At 38.5% G+C, this 19,528-nt stretch overlaps 1 protein-coding gene across 2 annotated transcripts in view; it reads right to left on the bottom strand.

The window, feature by feature from the left end:
- ACACA (acetyl-CoA carboxylase alpha) overlaps positions 1 to 19,528 on the bottom strand; it is a 239,733-nt gene that overhangs the window by 67,775 nt on the left and 152,430 nt on the right. For both annotated transcript variants that reach the window (XM_044921884.1, XM_044921885.1), the window contains 4 exons: positions 10,427 to 10,696; positions 6,196 to 6,293; positions 1,720 to 1,840; positions 820 to 930 (listed from right to left, as the gene is read on the bottom strand). In XM_044921884.1, the coding sequence (XP_044777819.1) occupies positions 820 to 930; positions 1,720 to 1,840; positions 6,196 to 6,293; positions 10,427 to 10,696 (600 nt within the window). The remainder of the gene's footprint in view (positions 1 to 819; positions 931 to 1,719; positions 1,841 to 6,195; positions 6,294 to 10,426; positions 10,697 to 19,528) is intronic.

Here is a 19,528-nt window from a genome sequence, read left to right as displayed (position 1 = left end):
TTGAGAGAGAGAGAGAAAGAGAGAGGGTGAGCACGGTGGAGAGGGGTAGAGGCAGAGGGAGAGAGAGAAACCTCAAGCAGACTCCCCACTGAGCACTGAGCCTGACGCAGGGCTTGATTCCACAACCCTGAGACCATGACCTGAACTGAAATCAAGAGTCAGACACCCAATCGACTGAGCAACCCAGGCATCTTGCACAAGAATTTCTTTTAAAGGGATGATAAATCTTTGTCATACTCTTTCCCAGCAATCCATCCATGCATCTGTCCACCCATCTCTCCATTCAATGTTTATCAATTACTTCCTCTATGTACAAGGGACCACCGTTAAGTGTCCTTTTTAAGAGGTACATTCACAAATTTCTCAGAACATTAAAACCTGATACTGTCAACACGTTCAGAAGATGTTTCAGAGACAGCTCCGCATCTGGGAATAGATCTCTTCACTTATTCATAAATGAGAGAAAGGGAAGGAGGGCAGAAAAAAAAAAGCATTCAATTAATTCTCTGTCTTTCTAGAAAGACACTAGAATGTAAACCCTTCAGAGCAAGGATTCTATATGGTTTGTTCATGAACATATCCACAGGGCTTCTTGGAACAGTGCCTGGCACATAGTAGGTCCTCAAAATATTTGTTGAATACAACAAATGAATGAATGAATAGGTAAGCAAGGCGATGGGCAGGAAAGATGGAGGGAGAGGGAAATAGATTGAGGGAGGCATGGCCTGAATGGCTTCTCCTTAATCAGGGTCTTGAATTAAGAATTCAGAATCATCTTCAAACAGCTTCACATACTTCTCCCAGACCCTAGAAACTTACTTTATTGAGGGCCCCAGCTCCGGTCAGAATTAAGTGAGAATTTTCAACCTGGATGGTTCTCTGTCCCAGCCGGACAAGGTAAGCCCCAATCCCAATGGCCCGGCATGTAACCTTCAAAAAGAATAAATTAAAAAAAAAAGAGAGAGAGAGAGAGAATAAATTCTACATGTCACATATTTATGTCCTTTCCAAAGTGTAAGAACTAAGGCACAGATGTATAAAATCCACATTAACAGAAAAAAATATTGCTTTCTGCGAAGTTTGATTAATAATATTAAGCCCCACGGGAGCCTGGGGTGGCTCAGTCGTTAAGCGTCTGCCTTCGGCTCAGGTCATGATCCCAGGGTCCTGGGATCGAGTCCCACATCGGGCTCCCTGCTCGGCAGGAAGGCTGCTTCTCCCTCTCCCACTCCCCCTGCTTGTGTTCCTGCTCTTGCTATCTCTCTCTCTGTCAAATAAATAAATAAAATCTTTAAAAAAAAAAAAAACAATATTAAGCCCCACAATTCCCTGGTCAAAGAAAAGGTACAGAAATCGCTGAATGATTCAAGTATTAGACACTTAAAGGTTCACAGGCCCTTTACTTCTCTTATACTTTTGCCTGTTTCACAGATGCTTGGCATCTACACTAGAGGTAAGAACAAGGAAAGTAGTACAAAAAGAAATTCAAGCTGTTACAGCTCTGTTTAGAGAAATAAGTTAAACTAAAGGCTAAAATGAGGCGCTAGGCTTATCTGGGAAATTAAATTATTTACATTATCATGCACAGTTAAAATCAAATTGTAGATATATAATTTTTAAGGAATGTTCTCATTTGGGACTGAATACAGAGATGGGACAAAAATAACTCCTAGTCACACAGTCAGTTCTTCAAAAATGTTATATTCCATTAAGATTTACCAGGCTGATGGTGATGATCTCATCATAGGCCAATGAGGATTCGCCAGCAATCATTCCAGAGCCTCGAAGGTTCTCTGCTCCAAGTCCCTCTTCCTTTCCAATAATATCAGTTATCTTGTACCTATTGGATACAGACATGCCAAATTATAAAGGTTAAACCCAAGAGTAACAATCCATTAAAATAACAATCACCATTAGGAGGCTGCTAAAAGCATCCTGAAAGCTCATTTAAAGCCAGTGCTCTATACTCTTACACTTTTCATTCATTTATCTTTACTCCTTAGCTTGGTGCCTATTTTTGCTGGAAGCAATATAGTATAGCAGAAAGAGGAAACTCTGAAATGAAGTAGACAGGCTTAAATCCCTGCTCTGACACATGCAGCCATGTAACTCTGGGGATAATAGTAACTTCTGTAAAATGGAGATAATGTCTACCTCTAAGGGTTGACATGAGAGTTAAATTAAAGCAACAAAGAAAGGGCTTGACACATATATGGCGCTCCGATTTTAGATGCCCTCTCTTACTTTCTAGGACAAGTTTCTTAAAAGTTGGGTCAATGTAGATCTCTCTATAATCAGCAACAGCCATTAAGTCAACAATTTTAGATAAATGTTACAAAGGAATAATAAAAAAAAAAAATTCAGAGGCCAAGTGAGAATGCTCAGCCCAATTTCTCAAGTCAAAAAATCCTTTCTCTTTCCAAGACAGGACTAAGGGTAAGATCAAAATAGTACATGCCCATTCCTGCTCTTTCGTAAATATCACGTGCCTACAGGAGCGGTCCTGGCTCTAGTGTTCTGGAGGGGCAAATGGAATGTGTGTGGAAATGAAATACTGGCCAAATTGTTCAGAAAGCATCCTGTGGATCCAGTGGGAGCCACTCATCTGTCTTCTTGGCAGGGAATTTAGGAGTGATAGCTGATAATGGGAAGTGGGAGATGGGGAATGCAACTAATAAAAGAAAGGAAAAATACAAAGTTGGAAGTAGAGATGGGTGTGTATTATTTACTGTTCTGTGTGTACCCAGAAAGCTTGGCACTGGGCATGGTTTAATACACTGAAATAATAAATAAATATCCCATGGTGGCTCTTAAACTACTTTTCTGCCCTCATATTTCTTTGTTCCCTTCTTTCTTTACTTCTAACCTTCCACCAATTCCTTCCCTTTGTCCTTGCCCTTGGTCTCTGGCTTTGCATCTTTGCTTCCCAGATTCCCTTGTCTTTCTATCTTTAGCCTCTCCCAGAAATTCTCCAATTCTTCCTTTTGCTCTGCATCTAGGCTCTAAATTCTAGAGTTATGTTGCAGGCAAAGCTAATCTCCCTTAAGGGGTTAAAGGGCCACAGTAATTGGAGGGGGGCTTAATGTGTCCTTTCTGGAAGGCTCACATGCCATGTAGTCACGAACGCTCAGGTCCAGTCAGCCTTCCCTGCAAAGCAGATCTTTTCCCTCCTAAGGACTACACACCGCTTCAGTATTCATGACTTGTTAAGTGACATCTTCTCCCTTTGTATTACATGAAAAAGAATACAAATTTCCCATTTTCTGCTCTATGATCTGAGTCTTCTACCATTAAGACTATCTTTGTTTGAAGTAGTACTAAATTTTATGTTATTTGTAATAAAAATCTTTGTGTAGTGTAATACAATTAACAAAACACATTCATAAATACATTATGATTTTTGATCCTCACAGCAATCCAGTATAGTAGGTAATATCCTCTCCATTATTACAGATAATAGTGGCCAGGATTTTTGACTGCTTACTATGTACTCAGTGCTGTGCTAAGGACTTTACATATATTAATTCACTTGATCTTCATTTTACAGATGAGGAAACTGTAGCTGAGAGAAGAAAAATGTTTTGCTTTAAGAAAAGCAATATGCAAAATCAATAGCTTTTTCTTTAAAAATAGAATTTATTTATTTATTTGAGAGACAGAGAGCACGAGATGGGGGAGGGTAGAGGGAGAAGCAGACTCTCTGCTGATAGCGAGCCCGATGTGGGGCTTGATCCTGGGACCCCGGGATCATGACCTGAGCTGAAGGCAGATGCTTAACTTACTGAGCCACCCAGGCGCCCCACAAAATCAATAGCTTTTAAAAATATCAATAATAAAGTGTTAAAAAATATAATGGGGAGGGGGAATCCCATTCAGAATAGCAAGAAAAATATTTAGGAATAAACATTTAAAAAACGACAAAAATCCCATTATACCCGCATGGTGCCTCTGGTGTCACGGTGAACTGCGAGGGGCACTGCGGGATATTTTAAATATCTGAGAGGAAACACTCTGATATGGAACATCTGTTGGATTCCACATGAACTACTAGATTTAGGTAGTTCATAATTAAACATTAGATAATACTACATTCCTTTTGACAATGTCCTATCTTTGCAAAGCTGGGTTTTCAGTTTCTGTGGAAAAAAAAAAAAAACAACAAAAAAACAAAAAACAAGTTCTGTACAAAAATCAATGCAGAACAAGAAACAAGGGTGGCGACATCCAAGCTGAATCTAAGTCTTGAGATTTCGTATAGATGGAGATATCCCATTAGTAAGTAAAATTACTTAATTGCTTAATTCTAATTATTTAAAAATAAAAAAAAAACCTTTCCATTTATGTGTATGATAATTCCCAAATAATTACTGTTAGAGTATAAATACTTACGAAGTTGTTTGGGTCTGACTACTTAATAAACAGAAATATTGGGTATAACTTTTAGCCCAAAGGTGCTATGAAAACATTACTGAGACAGCAAGGGTGTTATGAATCAAGAAAGACTGGGAACTTCTGGCATAACCTATATGAAGAAAATCACAAGACTTTAAAAGATGCACCTGAATAAATGGAAAAGCATGTTCCATGTTTCTTGCTGGGAAGAGTTAATATTATGAAGATGTCAGATCTTCCTACATTAATTTATAGATGTAACTTGAATCAAATCATTATGGAAAGTTTTTGGTAATTAAAAAAATGAATCTAAAGAAAAAGATAAAAATAGCTAATAAAACATGGGGGAAAAAATTAAGAATGTGGGGAAATCTGTCCCATTAGAATAGTTAAAATAATGTGGCATTAGCTCAAGAACAGACAGCATAAAAAACCAATACAAAGCCTAGTAATTGAGTTGAGATTATTATAAAAGTGAGGACAGCATGCATTATTCAATAAATGGTACTGGAGTAGTTGATTAGCAATCTAGAAAATACTTGCAGATAGATTGTAAAAATGTTCAACCTCACTAGTATTCAAAAGTACCAGTTAAAATAATTGCTGTTTTAATCTTTTTATTAATTGACAATAATCAATATTGGCAAGGGTGGAGAAAAATTAAAGGGGAAGAACATACTATCACATATTGCTGCTGGGAGTGCAGACTTGGGAGGGCAATTTGAATTTATCAAAAATATCTTTAAAATAGACATATTTTTGGCCAGTAATTCCACTTTTAGAAATTAGCCCAAAGGGAATAATGAGAGATATTCCTAAAAGTTTTTATAAAAAAAACATTTAGCCCAGGAATATAGCAGTAAATAGTGCAAATAGTCTGAAAGTTCAAAATAAAATATTTATTATGATAAATTACTATGAAGCCATTAAATATCATATTCTCATATAATATTTTAAGAATATACAAAATTCCCCCCAAAATAGTTTTTAGTGAAAAGAACAAATTACAAAAGAGTTTTTCTATTATGATTCTGATTATGTAGAAAGAAAGCATATATATACAGAAAAGACAGCAAGAATATAATATACATTAATAATTGTGATCTCTCGGGGCACCTGGGTGGCTCAGTTGGTTAAGAGTCCGACTCTTGATTTCAGCTCAGATCATGATATCAGGGTCGTGAGATCGAGCCCCATGTGGGACTCTGCTCAGCGGGGAGTCTGCTGGAGATTTTCTCTCTCTCCCTCTCCTTCTGCCCCTCCCCCTGCTTGAACTTGCACCCTCTCTTTTTCTCTAAAATAATAAATAAATCTTAAAAAAAAATTGTTCTCTCTCGGGAGGATTGTAGCTGGTTTTTATTTCTTCTTCATAATTATTCACATGTTCCAACTTTTCTAAAATGAATAATTATAAACATAATTTAAAAACCTCAATCAACTGGGGCACCTGGGTGGCTCAGTTCGTTAAGTGACTGCCTTCGGCTCAGGTCATGATCCTGGAGTCCCGGGATCGAGTCCCACATCGGGCTCCCTGCTCGGCAGGGAGTCTGCTTCTCCCTCTGCCCCTCCCTCCTCTCACACACTCTCTCTCTCTCAAATAAAAAAAACTTTAAAAACCTCAATCAATAAGGTCTTCAGCTAATTAGTGGTAGACCTATGATATAAACCTAAGACTTGCAGATTATGTAACAAGCAATCTTCATTGCTCTTCAAGGTCATGATCAGCGGCACAGTGAGGAAGAAATGATCATACTCTCCTATCTTTAATCCATAGCCAAATTATTCTACTACATATATACTTACCTGGATTCTCCTTCGTCCTCTACATGTTCACAATGGACAGAGTTGAGAGCACTGACTCTCTTATAATCCTGAGGGGTCAGATATAAATATTTGTATCCCTGTGGAGCACAAATAGTTTCTAACTCATTATTTGCCATCAGCACATAACCAGAAGACACCACAGAGCATGCATAACACAGCTTGTCCCAAAGCTAGCTTTAAATTGCCACATCGCTTCTTAGAGTTACTGTCTAATGGAATACCAGCATAGACAGTTCTCCTTTGAAAGATGGAAGGTGCCTATTTCTCCAGTCACTGACTGTCCTTGAAACAAGGCATCTTGTAGCTACAACTGCAAGGATATTCCATCCATTTCATTTTCATCTGGGTTAAAGGGTCATTTTCTGATCTTTTGTGACACCTCTATTAAAGATATCAACACAAAATAAAAGAACTGTTTGGAGTACTATTCTTTACTTTCTCAAATCCATAGTACTATCAAAATATAAATGGGTAAGAGATAATTGAAAGGATCATAAAACTGGGAAGGCAATATTAAAATCAGAACTCTATGCAGTGATAATCATCAGTGAACACTGAATTCATGCCTTTTGCTGTTTTCAATAAACAACTTGTAATTCCTATTTACATTTAAAAAATTATACTAACTTTTTGTAATTATTTATACACACACTCACAAAGTAGGTTTATAGGATATATGTGTTGAACTTAAGTGAATTAGTCACGCAGTCAAAAAAAAAAAAAAGTAAGCAAGCAGCAGAAAACGTTTTAAATACTGTGAGAAATTATGCCAGTGTTTAACTCAATGAATTTGTCCCACAGTGAGCACAACATGCAAGAGACATGAATCTGTCACTGAATTTCTATGACTTATGACAAGAACCTTGTAGGGCTCAGGGTCATTAGTATGTCAGTCACCACGTATTTACTGAGTGCCTCTTATGGGCAAGTGTTCTAGACACTGGAAAAACAGGAATGAACAAAACAGACAAAATTTCCCAGCCTTATGGAACTTATTATGTTCTAGTGAAAGAGATGGAAAAAACACAAATAAATAAGACATATAATATTTATGAGAATAGCATTTAAGGAAAAGAAAAAAGAGCATTCCAAGAGTTGAACTTGTAGAAAGAAAAGTCCAGGGAAGACTTCACTGAAAGTGGCATTTGAGTAAGGCCTTGCAGAAGAGAAGGAAACAAAACATGATGATATCAGGACAGGGTGGGGAGGGTGGGGGGTGGAGCTCTAGGCAGAAGGAACTGTAGGTGCAGAAGTGTGGAGGCATGAGTGTGCCTCACGCAGTTCCAGAAAAAGCAAGCAGGCCTGTGGAGCCAGTGTGGAGTGAGACTGTCTGCAGCAAGAAATGAGGGAGGGTGGTATTGGAAGGCCAAGCTATGTAGGGCCTTGGGTTAAAATTCATGTAACATAAAACTGGACATATTTTGGGGCGCCTGGGTGGCCCAGTTGGTTAAGCGACTGCCTTCGGCTCAGGTCATGATCCGGGGATCCTGGGATCGAGTCCCGCATCGGGCTCCCTGCTCGGCAGGGGGTCTGCTTCTCCCTCTGACCCTCCTCCCTCTCATGCTCTCTGTCTCTCATTCTCTCTCTCACAAATAAATAAAATCTTAAAAAAAAAAAAAAATTATAGGGTGCCTGGGTGGCTCAGATGGTTAAGTGTCTGCCTTCGGCTCAGGTCATGATCCCAGGGTCCTGGGATCGAGTCCCACATCGGGCTCCCTGCTCAGCGAGGAGCCTGCTTCGCCCTCTGACCCTCCCCCCTCTCATGTACTCTCTCTCATTCTCGCTCTCTCAAATAAATAAATAAATAAATCTTTAAAAAAAAAAAAACAAAAAAACAAACAAAAAAAACTGGACATATTTTTTTAAGTAAGCTCTACGCCTAATGTGGGGCTTGAACTCACGACCCTGAGATCAAGAGTCGCATGCTCCACTAACTGAGCCAGCCAAGCACCCCAAAACTGGTCATTTTAAAATGAATAATTCAGTAGTTTTTCTTATATTCTGATGTTGTGCAACCATTACCATTCTCTGATTCTAGGGCATTTCCATCACCCCAAAAAGAAACACAGTCACTAACAATTTCCACACACTTTTAATATGAGTTCTATTGAAGTGTAATTTACATGCAATAAAATTCATTGATTTTAAGTACTGTAGTGTGATGAGTTCTGACGAATGTGGATACTTGGGAAATCACCCCCACAATCAAAATATAGAATATTTCTATCATCCCCTGAAACACTCTTACATTTAAAAGATGTCTCAGTGAAGGAAACTGAGAAGGAGCACTTAGGAAGATAAAAGGAGACTCTGGGGCCTAGAAGCCAAGAGGAGAAAGTATTTCAAGGATGAAGGAGTGACCAACTGTGTCAAAGGCTGCTGAGACACTCAGATGAAGACTGAGAGTCGTGACAGAATTTCACAGTATGGAATCCATGGTGACCCTGACAAAGCAGCTTCAGTGGGCTGGTGAGGGTGCAAGCCTAACTGAAGTGGGTTCCAAAGGAATTGGAGGAGAGTATCTGGAGATAGCAAGAAGACAATGCTTTTAAGAAGCTTTGCTGTCAATAAGGATAGTGAATGGAGTGCTATTTGTGAGGTAACGGGGTAGATTTAGTAGAGGGAAAAAATGAGGATGCAAGAAGGAAAGGGTTAAGCGTATAAGAGTGACTGGCCTTAGATTGGAGCAGGGACTGTTCATCCAAAATACAGGGGAGATGCAGAGAATAAAGGCACAGATGTAGATATGTGGGAGCTTACGAATGCCCTCTTCTTGTTCCTTCCAATTCCTCAGTGAATTGGGGAGCAAGGTTGTCAGCTAAGAGGGATGATGGGGCAAGAGGGTTTTGGAAGTTTACGGAGAGAGGAGAAGATGTGAAATTATCATTTGGGAGGTTCACAAATGAATTTAAAGTAAGACCAGTCTATAGCACTGGATATTTTTCTCTGTCAGCATCCAGCTATGCTGGTTCACATATGTGAGTAAATGGAGAATATTGGATTTAAACAAGGTTTTTGTAAAGAGACAGAGTAAGCAGGGTGCCTAGGTGGCTCAGTTGGTTAAGCGACTGCCTTCGGCTCAGGTCATGATCCTGGAATCCTGGGATCGAGTCCCGCCATCGGGCTCCCTGCTTAGCGGGGAGTCTGCTTCTCCCTCTGACACTCCCCCCTCTCATGCTCTCTCTCTCTCATTCTCTCTCTCAAATAAGTAAATAAAATCTTTAAAGAAAAAAAAAAAGAGAGACAGAGTAAGCAGAATGAGGAGAGAAGCAAAGAGAGTTGAGGGTGTAGGGAAGGTGGTAATTATAATATGATTATAATGATTAACCTATGATTGACCATAGAATGTAAGCTGAGGATGTAAGGAGGATGGAGGCAAAGAAAGGGATGGTTGAAATTAAGATCATGGAGAAGAAAAGGCTGAGCTGGGGCGGAGGACAGAAAGTCAAGGATTTAAGAGGCTGGATTATGGGATGGATCATCTACATGGATATAGAAGTCACCAAGAATTGTAACAGGGCTCGTTGTATTGGAGCAAGTGACAATGTGCCGGCAACTAAAACATGCAAAGAATGAGGAGGAGTGACCAAAGAGGTGGGGACCACTCTAGTAAGTGGTGGTTTAGCACAGTCTGATGGCATGAGATTCGAAGATGGGCGTTTTCAGAGAAAACAGTGTGGCAGAAGGGTCTGGAAGCAGTGATGAGGCACAAAGAAGACACTCTTGCCTCTCCAGGCTCAGTGGGACAGGGAAAGAGAGAAGAGAGATATCAGTCACTCTTTAAGAGGGCTACAGGGAAAGCAGAGTCTTTAGAGGACAGGCAGATTTCAAGTAGAGAACAATCAGAGAAGAAGCTGAGGATATAAGGGCTTTTGTAAATGACTGACCATAAGTTCTGGAAGCCACAGTGGAATAGTTTAAAGATAGATATTTCTGGCTTAGCATGTCTCATGCTGAATGCATATCTATTTCCTCTTGTGTTCAACCCAAGAAAACAGCAATCTATTTCAAAGCTGGAGGAAAAAAACTAGGTGAATATACTGAGAGACAATTTGTCTCCAACATGGTTATGGCTCACTGTAAGTCCTGACTTTTGAACTTAAACCTCTACCTTTCCCCCAACCTATTTATTCGTGTGGACACACACGTGCATGCGCACACACACACAACCATGTACTGTCTTGAAGTTTTATCTTTGCTTAGTCTGTACCTTGTAAGGATCCTCAGGATCTACCCAGGCCACGTGAAACATATGACGAATTTCCTCTGCCAGTCCAATTCTTGCTCCACTGTTGGCTGCTACAAAGATGCGTGGGATACCCTCTGCCCTGGCAAGCTCAGAAGCTCTGAGAAACAGCAAATCCTCCTGGGGCCCAAAGGACCCAATTCGGTATGTGATGTCATTGCCAATAACAATGATATCTCGGCCTTCTGGGTATTCAGGACTTTTAAGGGTCATTTTCCAAGCTACCATGCCAATCTGCAAAGGTATAGAGAAACAAATAAATAGAAGCTTCTTACATGCAAAATTTTTTTTCAGGTTCCCTGAATGTATCAGACTATACCTTAGACACAGCCTTCATGTAAAGATATTTAGTGCTGAAGAGCCAAGTTTCCTGTGGGAAGTTAAAACAAACATTCTAGCACACTTCTCTAGGTTATGGTGAGAATAGTTGGTTTACTATGTATTTCACAGTTGTTTCAATCTGCTTAAAGATGGAAAAACCAAAACCAAAGTTTAAATGCACTCAGGATACATGTGGAAGAATGCCATGGTGCAGGGAATTAAATCCCAAACTCCCTAATTTACTACCCTATCTACTAAGACACTAAGGTCCATCTTCTGTGAGAGTCTTTCTGAAAAACTTCTTACACATGTGAGGAGAGCAGCAAGAGAATCACCTGCCATGAACTATACCACTTTTGTGATCCTGGATCCTTTTACTGTTCTCTAGCATTTGACAGGAGTAATAGCAGCGTTCTTTACTGGCTTGCTTTAGGTATCTTCCATTTCTGCAAGAATTCACTAGAGCTCAACACCGCATCCTTGGGAGCATCTCTTGACACTTTCTCCCAGCACCAGAAAACCAAAGCACGCAAGGAACGATATATGTAAATCTCTACTCTCTGTTCAGTAGCATCTGACCAGCCACACAAATGATATTGACTCAAAAGGCAGGGGTGACATGTCTCTTCCCAAACCCTCCCAGCCCTCTCTTCTTTTAATCCCCTTCTATATGAGATCTAGTCAATCCTTCTACTTGTTTATTTGCTAGTTCCATTTCTTTTCTATTCACTCATACCCCAGTTACAGCTGCAGTTTTTCATGCCTGCCTGTCTGTTTCCCTATACCCAGATAAGTAATGTTTTCCATTCTTTTTTTTTCCCATTTCTTTCTGTCTCCCCCGCCCCCCACACTCCCACCCCCTCCACTTGCTCCCAAACACAAAGTCTACCAGATGAGCATTCCTGGTCCTGCCTAATGGAGCCCAGCCACATCTGCAGCCTTGGTCCCTCATCCCCAGGCTGCTGCATATCACCTCATTGGGGAGCCGGCCATCAAGAAGGGCCATTAACAGATGTAAATAGCAGCATCCCTGGAAAGCCACATGCATCACCCAGACTCAACCGGGCCAGTGATCATAAGCTCTGAGTACACAATCCTCAATCCAATTGCACATCCACTGTAATCAGGCTGGTTGAAGCTTTCCACACAGCTATTTGTGATTCTCAGCATTAAGAAATATATATATGAAACACCCACAGATAAATATAAGCTATTTAATATATCATACCATTGGCCAAATACAAATCAAAATGGATATAATACACAGAAAAAAATCCAATCACCTTCAGAGATAAGGTATTACTCTATCTGCTCATTAAAGACACAGAAAGGAAGGAGAAACAGATCTTCCAAAATATAGCACGGAGAAACTGCAAATATCGGGATAACTTTGGTCATGGTTTTTAAGAAGCTGGCTAATATAATGCCTGTGTGGGGAGAAATATTTTACACCTGCTTTCTCACGTGGCCCTCTAACCTAACATCTCTTGTTTTTCAGGAAGGAAAAGCTATTTCCTCTAAATGCATTTGTAGTTAGGAAGATTGGGTTTTACACCAAATTTTATGATATATTAACCTTAGCCACCTATGCTAGAAGTAGCTTAGAGACAAGCCTTGATGAATCTACTTCAGCATTTGCATGCTAATGCAAACATCTTGTCTGTGTGGCACTGGGCAGGCAAATAATACTCTTATCTTTTGTTATTACCTGGGGACTCTAACTGTGTCACTTGGGCAGTCAGTTCAGCAATTGGCTAGGTCATTATGCTTGCAATATTGACTTCTAATTAGGTGTCAACACAGCAGCACCAAGAACACACTACTCTTTATCAATGTCTTTCCAAAGTGTGTTCCTCATCGACCACCTCCCTCCTCCTTTAAAAAGTACCATTACAGAATGGAGAGTGCTATCCCAGCCTTTGTATAGTCAGACTCCCTACCAGAAGAGATTAAGTTTTGAGTGAGCATATGGATAAACATCCAAGAAGGCATCTATTGCTCAACTTATACTGAAATTTAGATTTTATTGCTAATTGAACAATAGGGCACATAATGGAGAAGATGGGCTTTGGAGTCAAACTAACTTCGATCCATATCTAGGCCCTATCACTTGCTAATTGTGTGACCTTGGAAAAATAACTTTATTGAGCTTCAATGTCCCCACACATACAAAACTAACAATGTCTATGGGTTTGATGAATCAATTACTCCAAATGGCAATCTATTATATTAACTTCAACATACAAAGTTTGCCCCTTTCTCTCCTCTCAGCGTATCCAAATCTTACCCATTCCAAAAAGATTCATTCAAATTCCATTTCCTCAGTAAAGCTTTACCTAGCCTCAAGTGACCCCTTTCTTCTCCGATCTCCTACTAAGACCTTCATGTAGAGAATTCATTCGATAATTAATCATATATTGCTTAGGACCGTTTTTAGCTTGCCAGCCTAAACCATTATATCATCTCCTCCAGTGCCTAGCAGGATCCCAACACATAATATGGGAGTAATAAATATTTGCTTGTTCCACAGTCATTTCATTTTTTAAATGATTCTTGGAAAATAGTCACCACCAAGGGCTAGAACACTGTCTATGACTTATCTCTAGGGATCACAGAATAACAGTCCTAAACATCATTCAACTATTTTATTTTTTAAAAAATAACAAGAATAATAGCTACCATTAATTGAACATCTATCACAAGCTGTACTATACTAAATATGGACAAGTACTGACAATAGTTAAGAGGTTAGTCTGGGGAATATCATCCTACCTTGATCCAAATCTCAGCTTTATTCTAGCTATATAATCTTGAACCAATCACTTAACTTGATATAGTCTCAATTCTTCCAATTATAAAAAGTTCTCAAATTATTAATTCAGAAGCAATTGTTATTATTGCCTTGAGAAAACTAAGGTATAGAGGAATTAAGTAACCTGTCCTTATAGCTAGTACGTTTATTTTTTAAAAATACAGTTAACATAATTTCCTTTACTAGAGAAATTAAGGAAGCATATTCCAGACTAGTGCCACTGCAGTTAGCAGAAACAATACAGAAAGATGAACATCAATTATAACACAAACATAAATGTCATTGACACCTAAATTCAATGTGGTATTCTGGAACAGAAAAAGGACAGTTGTAGAAAAACTGGTGAAATCCAAAACAAAGTCTGTATTTTACTTATTAGTATTGTACCAATGTTAGTTCTAAGTTTTGATAATTATACCATGGTTATACAAAATGTCAACATTAGAAAAATCAATGGTTTTATTTAGCTATATTTTAACACACCTCTTTCAGCCTACATAAAAGATTATTTGAGTAACAAGAATAATGTAAGATGTTAACATTAGGTATATGGGAACTCTCTGTACTATCTTTGTAACTTTTCTATAAATCTAAAATATTTTAAGATAAACAGTTAAAAAATAAATGTCATGATAAAAACCTTTCCTTCTTTTGGAGGGAAGTAAACTGGCTAATAAGGTCATCATTAGTGTTCTGTACAGCCTTACAAAATGATGGCTATGAAGACCACAAATAGCATATTAAAATGCCCATGATATACTAAATTTGAAGAAGTGGTATAACAAACTTGTCTGTATACCATAATAACTATGAGATGCAAAACAGTGTGGTGGTTAAGGACAGAGACTCAGAAGCCAGATTTGGAGAATGTGAATCTAATAGAATCTGACTCTGACAGAATAGAGATTCAGTCAGTTTTCTAGCCACTTAAGTAAGTTACTGACCTCTATGTGCCTCAGCTTCCTCATCAGTAAAATGGGGTAATAATAACCTCTTCTATAAAGTCTGTTGTAAGGATTAAATCCATGGTAAGCCTTAGAACAGTACCTGGCACATAGTAAGTGCACAGTAAGTGTTACAACACTGTATCTACAGGCGTGTTGGGAGGAGGGGGGAATGAAATAAAAAAAAAAAAAAAAACATAGCAAAATGGGATGATAATTATTTTTAGAATGATGGGATTGTGTGGGGTTTTTTTCTATTTTCTAAATTCTCCGTAATGTGTTTATAAAATTGTCAATGTGATTTAAGTTTGTTTTTTTTTTTTTCATGAGACATCCCCTTTATTTGGTCACAGTAGTGGGTCTTACTACTACATTTTATTCTCAAGTTTTTCCTTATTCTTCAGATTCTCCAGGCTTCCAGATGTCAGTGCGATTTGTTTTAAAAGGAACTAAGAAAAGACTACCAAATAGCTCTTCACTGAGTGACAGGTACGTGAAAACTTATATTATTGTCTCTACTTTAGCGTACCATAATAAAAAAAATTTTTTTAAGGGAAAAGTATCTCCCCAGCCTAAGGATTTCTCATACTTTACAAAAGCTGACTCTACATTTTAGTCTTACCGCGACAGATCATATTTATATAAAGTTAGGAGAGAGTGAAACGCATGAAAATTAAAAATCAAGACTCACCTCGAAGGGAGAATATCAAGAACTGCCTTAGTTTGTTGGAGCTATCATTTCATTTTTAAAAAAGAAATGCTCTGCAATGATGTAGTAGAATGTAAACATATGTATATATAGGTTTATACAATATTAATATCTCTACCTGAGAAGTAACTGCTTCAGTGTTTTTCTGGTCTGATGGTTAAATACATATTTATACTTTTAAAGTCAATATTTGTACAATAGACAAGAACAGTGCCTATCAGCTAAATACATATTTAGGACTGTACCACATGTATTACAAACATGTACTAAAATCGAAAGCTTATATTTATACAGAGCCTTTCATCTTGAAGGGGGCTAAAGAGCTTTACAAACATATGTACATAAAAGGACGTTCGCACTGATAGGCAGGCAAGGTATCAATTCACCCACTCCCCTATTTCTTCTAGCAGCCTGGGATAGGAACACATGGTGTCAACAGATGCAGGTCTGTAACAGCTGCAAAGACATGTAACACAATAATCCACCTTGTGATGCATAGTCATTGGAAGAGGGCTTGCAACTTGAGGATAGCAACCGCTCTCCTCCAGTGCAGAAGCACCATGGCCATTTCCAGCTTTGTGTTTTTAAATTACTCTCTACCAAACTCAACTAATCACTTGACAAAATTGAATTTGATACTGGAAATGGTTTCCGAATGCAAAATACTTTCTGTCTGATGATGAGAAGTAGGTTGAGAAACGCTTCCCCCTGCGCTTGTTAGATTTAGAGACAGAGAGAGAGAAAGAGGGAGGAAAAAAAAAAAAGGTCACAACATTCAGGAGAAATGGTTCAAAATATGCTACCTAAGAATAGCTTTGTCTCAGAGGATTGGGTCATTACTTCAGAAGACAGTCATATTCTCCCCCTATTTAATTAGGACACTGTAAGTTTTTCAGTCAAATTACTTTATACAGATGGGTCTATCTATATTATATATACAATGGAGACTTTATATTGAAAATTCTGCAATCACTATAAAAGCATATATACACAAGTGTGACAATGTATTAGGAATGTGACATTCACTGATTTCACCTAAGCCCAAGATGCCTAGTGCATTAACTGAAAAATAATAACCAAAGGAAATTCCACCACTGAATCCCCTTGCTCCAGCTTCTCTCTCCCTCCAGTGCTTTGATGGAGGTGAAACCAGGACTGAGGGCTGCAGCCTGAGAGCGTATGCCACAGTGGGTGAGTTTATGGCCTAAGAAGGTTCAGACTCGGGCTCCGGGGCCCAGGTAGCGCACAAGCTTCTTTCCTGACCACTGACTTACCGAGTGGTTCCAGCCGCTTCCTGCCAATTATGTTTTCATTAATATAGCCATAAATCATTTAAAAATCTGTAATTTCAGATGATTTTTGATAACAGGATACTCCGAATAGCAGGTTTCTTAGGTTTAGGGTTATCAACCTAAACTAATTAAAATGAAAAAAGGGAAGAGGATCAAAAGAGTTAATGTGAATAAGCAAAGGATGAGCAGAAATAAATATCTGCCTTATGCAAGTTCTAAGGAAGAAAATATTTCTTTGGTCACAGTCTGATTCTAGAATAAACACATGCAAGTGAGGGAGGAGGGAATGGGGAGGAGAAAGCAAGCAGAAGAGAACAGTCTTATTTAACTGTTTTTATGTGGGTAAAATGATTTGTGCCACAGTATTTCCATAAGAAGTGGGACCATTATTTTCCTGTAGAAACACATTTGGTTTGAAAAGTATCACTGGACAGGATGTGAAAATCAAACCAAATGAATTATTCACAACCCCCGATCAGAGGTGATCATTATTTCTGATGCTCCAAACAGTGATTAGGATTCTGCCCTGAGATGTCATTTTCTCGCTGAGTAACACCAGCGACACAGAAAGGCATTATCTATCTATCCATACATGTATTTTTTCTCCTGGGAGGAACTTGCTTTAATGTTACTATAACAGATACTAAAAACATGACAATATTAACATTTATTCTGATGGTGCCCATAAATGCCATTAGTCTGACACGAAGTGTCAACACTAATCATGACCCAAAATTAACACCAAAATTGACATCAACATTAATTGTACTATCAGTGTGAAGAGAATGTGCAATTGCACACACGCACACACACACGCACGCAAGCGCACACATGCACGCACACTTTCAAAAGCTGCTGTTACTACACAACAAAATACTAATATTAAGCTCAACCAATAAATTTGAGGGGAAAGCTAAGGGGCAAAACAGGACAGGACTATGTTTTTAAGAATGTAAGAAGCATCCATCAACTGTAGCTATGCTGTGGGAAGCAGTAAAAGAATTATCTTTGCCATGGTTGCCTTTCTTATATCTCCTCACTTTGAGTTCAGCTGTAATAATATTTTTCTGTGTGGACTTAGATATAGGTTAGACTGTGGCTGATACGTTAAAGCTTTATTTTCCATGCTAAAAGTCTAAAAGTTGAAATTTTCTGGCAAACCCTCCCATAGCTATTGTTTTACTACCACTAATGCCAGGAAGAGGACCATCCTGCAAGGCCCAGGAGCAGCAATACAAAGAATTCTAGAGCGTTAGAGCTGAAATGGACCTAAGCATTATCTGCATCATGAAGATGAGAAAACCAAGACTCAGTGAAAAAATCTGAATGAAAAATCCTTTATAGATACATAATAAAGTGTTACCTCCTCCTTTTAAAGATTTATTTATTTACTTATTTGAGAAAGAGTATGTACATGCAAGCAAGCACGAGCAGGAGGGGCAAAGGGAGAGAAGAGAGATTCCCAAGCAGATTCCGTGCTGAGCACGGAGCCCGACGTAGGGCTCGATCTCACAACCTTGAGATCATAACCTGAGCCGAAACCAAGAGTCAGATGCTTAACTGACTGCACCATGCAGGCACCCCAACCTCTTCCCCTTTTGTATCTTGTGTGGAATATTAAATCTTCACTTTTAGTTAGATACTATCAAAAAATAATTACAATATTAACTCGTATTAGAATCTCATGAAAAAAACATTATCTGATGGAATGGTGAAAAATATTGTATGGGTGTTAAAATGTGCCTTTTTAAACCACAAGGCAATACGATATTTGACATAATTTGTGCCATTCAGAAAAACCATGCTGAAAAAATGTTAATGCCTTTCCATATTGTATTATCTGCTGGATATCATATTCCGTTGCCTAGTGTTGTATGAATCACATAAAAGAGCTGAAAACAATTTTCTTAACAGCTGAAAAACTCTTTTTCATGCTTGGGTAATTCAAAAATGGCTGAACAAACTTACCTCAACCTTTCCAAAAAGCGATAAAAGGGTAAGAAAAATACCATTTTTGGAGCAAAAAAATTTCATCCCAGAGGTAATGTCTTGAAAATATTACTGAAGATTAGAAACAATAATTTTGAACAGGGGAATTATCTCTCCCCGCAATATTTATAAACATGAGACCACAGTAATTTTATGCATATACACACAATGCTTTTAGTAAACATACCAATTTTTTTAAAAAACATGCAATAGAGCACATACAAGCCAGTGGTATTTGAGAAATGGGGCATAGGAGTAATTGGATGATATGGAAATTAAGCAAGTTGGCCTACTACAGTTCAGGAAGCCTTGCCCATTAATCATATAAACGAATGCTGAACTCTGATGCTTCACGCTACACCTCATCCTCTGGAGTCATCTGTTGCTGTCCTGATGTTCATTACTGCCTTTAGTTGGAGCTGTAAAGTTTCTTGACATAGGGTACTATATCACATCCTTTTTCAGTAAAATCTTAAAACTTAAGGTGTACAAAAATGCTGGCAAGTACATTCTTTTGTTTAAAGGCTATCTCTAGAACTGACTTTTGAAGGGGACTGAGGAGCCCTCCACAAATTCTGTAGTCGGCCAGTGGATGCATTAGGATTTCCAGTCATTCAAGTTCACTGGGCCTCTGTTTGCTAATAATGAAGAGTCAAAGGAACTAATCCACCTGTTGAAAAATCTCCAATATCAATAGTAGTCGCTCAGAAGGAATTCTGAGAAAAGTTACATGCAAAGTAAATAGGTGATGGGGATTAAGGAGGGCACTTGTCGTGAGCACTGAGTGTTGTATGTAAATGATTAATTCTACACCTGAAAATAACATTACACTCTATGTTAACTGGAATTTAAATAAAAATTTGAAGGGAAAAAAAAAAGCAAAGTATATGTATCCCAAAAGAACAGTGTTAGAAATTCATTAGAAGTAATTCCGTGGCAGGAAGACCTATCTTTCAAAATTAGCCTCAATATTTTTCTAATGAGGGGCTCAACTCTGGT

Source organism: Neomonachus schauinslandi, chromosome 15, assembly GCF_002201575.2.
Source record: "Neomonachus schauinslandi chromosome 15, ASM220157v2, whole genome shotgun sequence".
Lineage (NCBI taxonomy): Eukaryota > Metazoa > Chordata > Mammalia > Carnivora > Phocidae > Neomonachus > Neomonachus schauinslandi.
The sequence above is the reverse complement of the archived record's forward strand: the minus strand, read 5'-3'. Positions and strand labels throughout refer to the sequence as shown.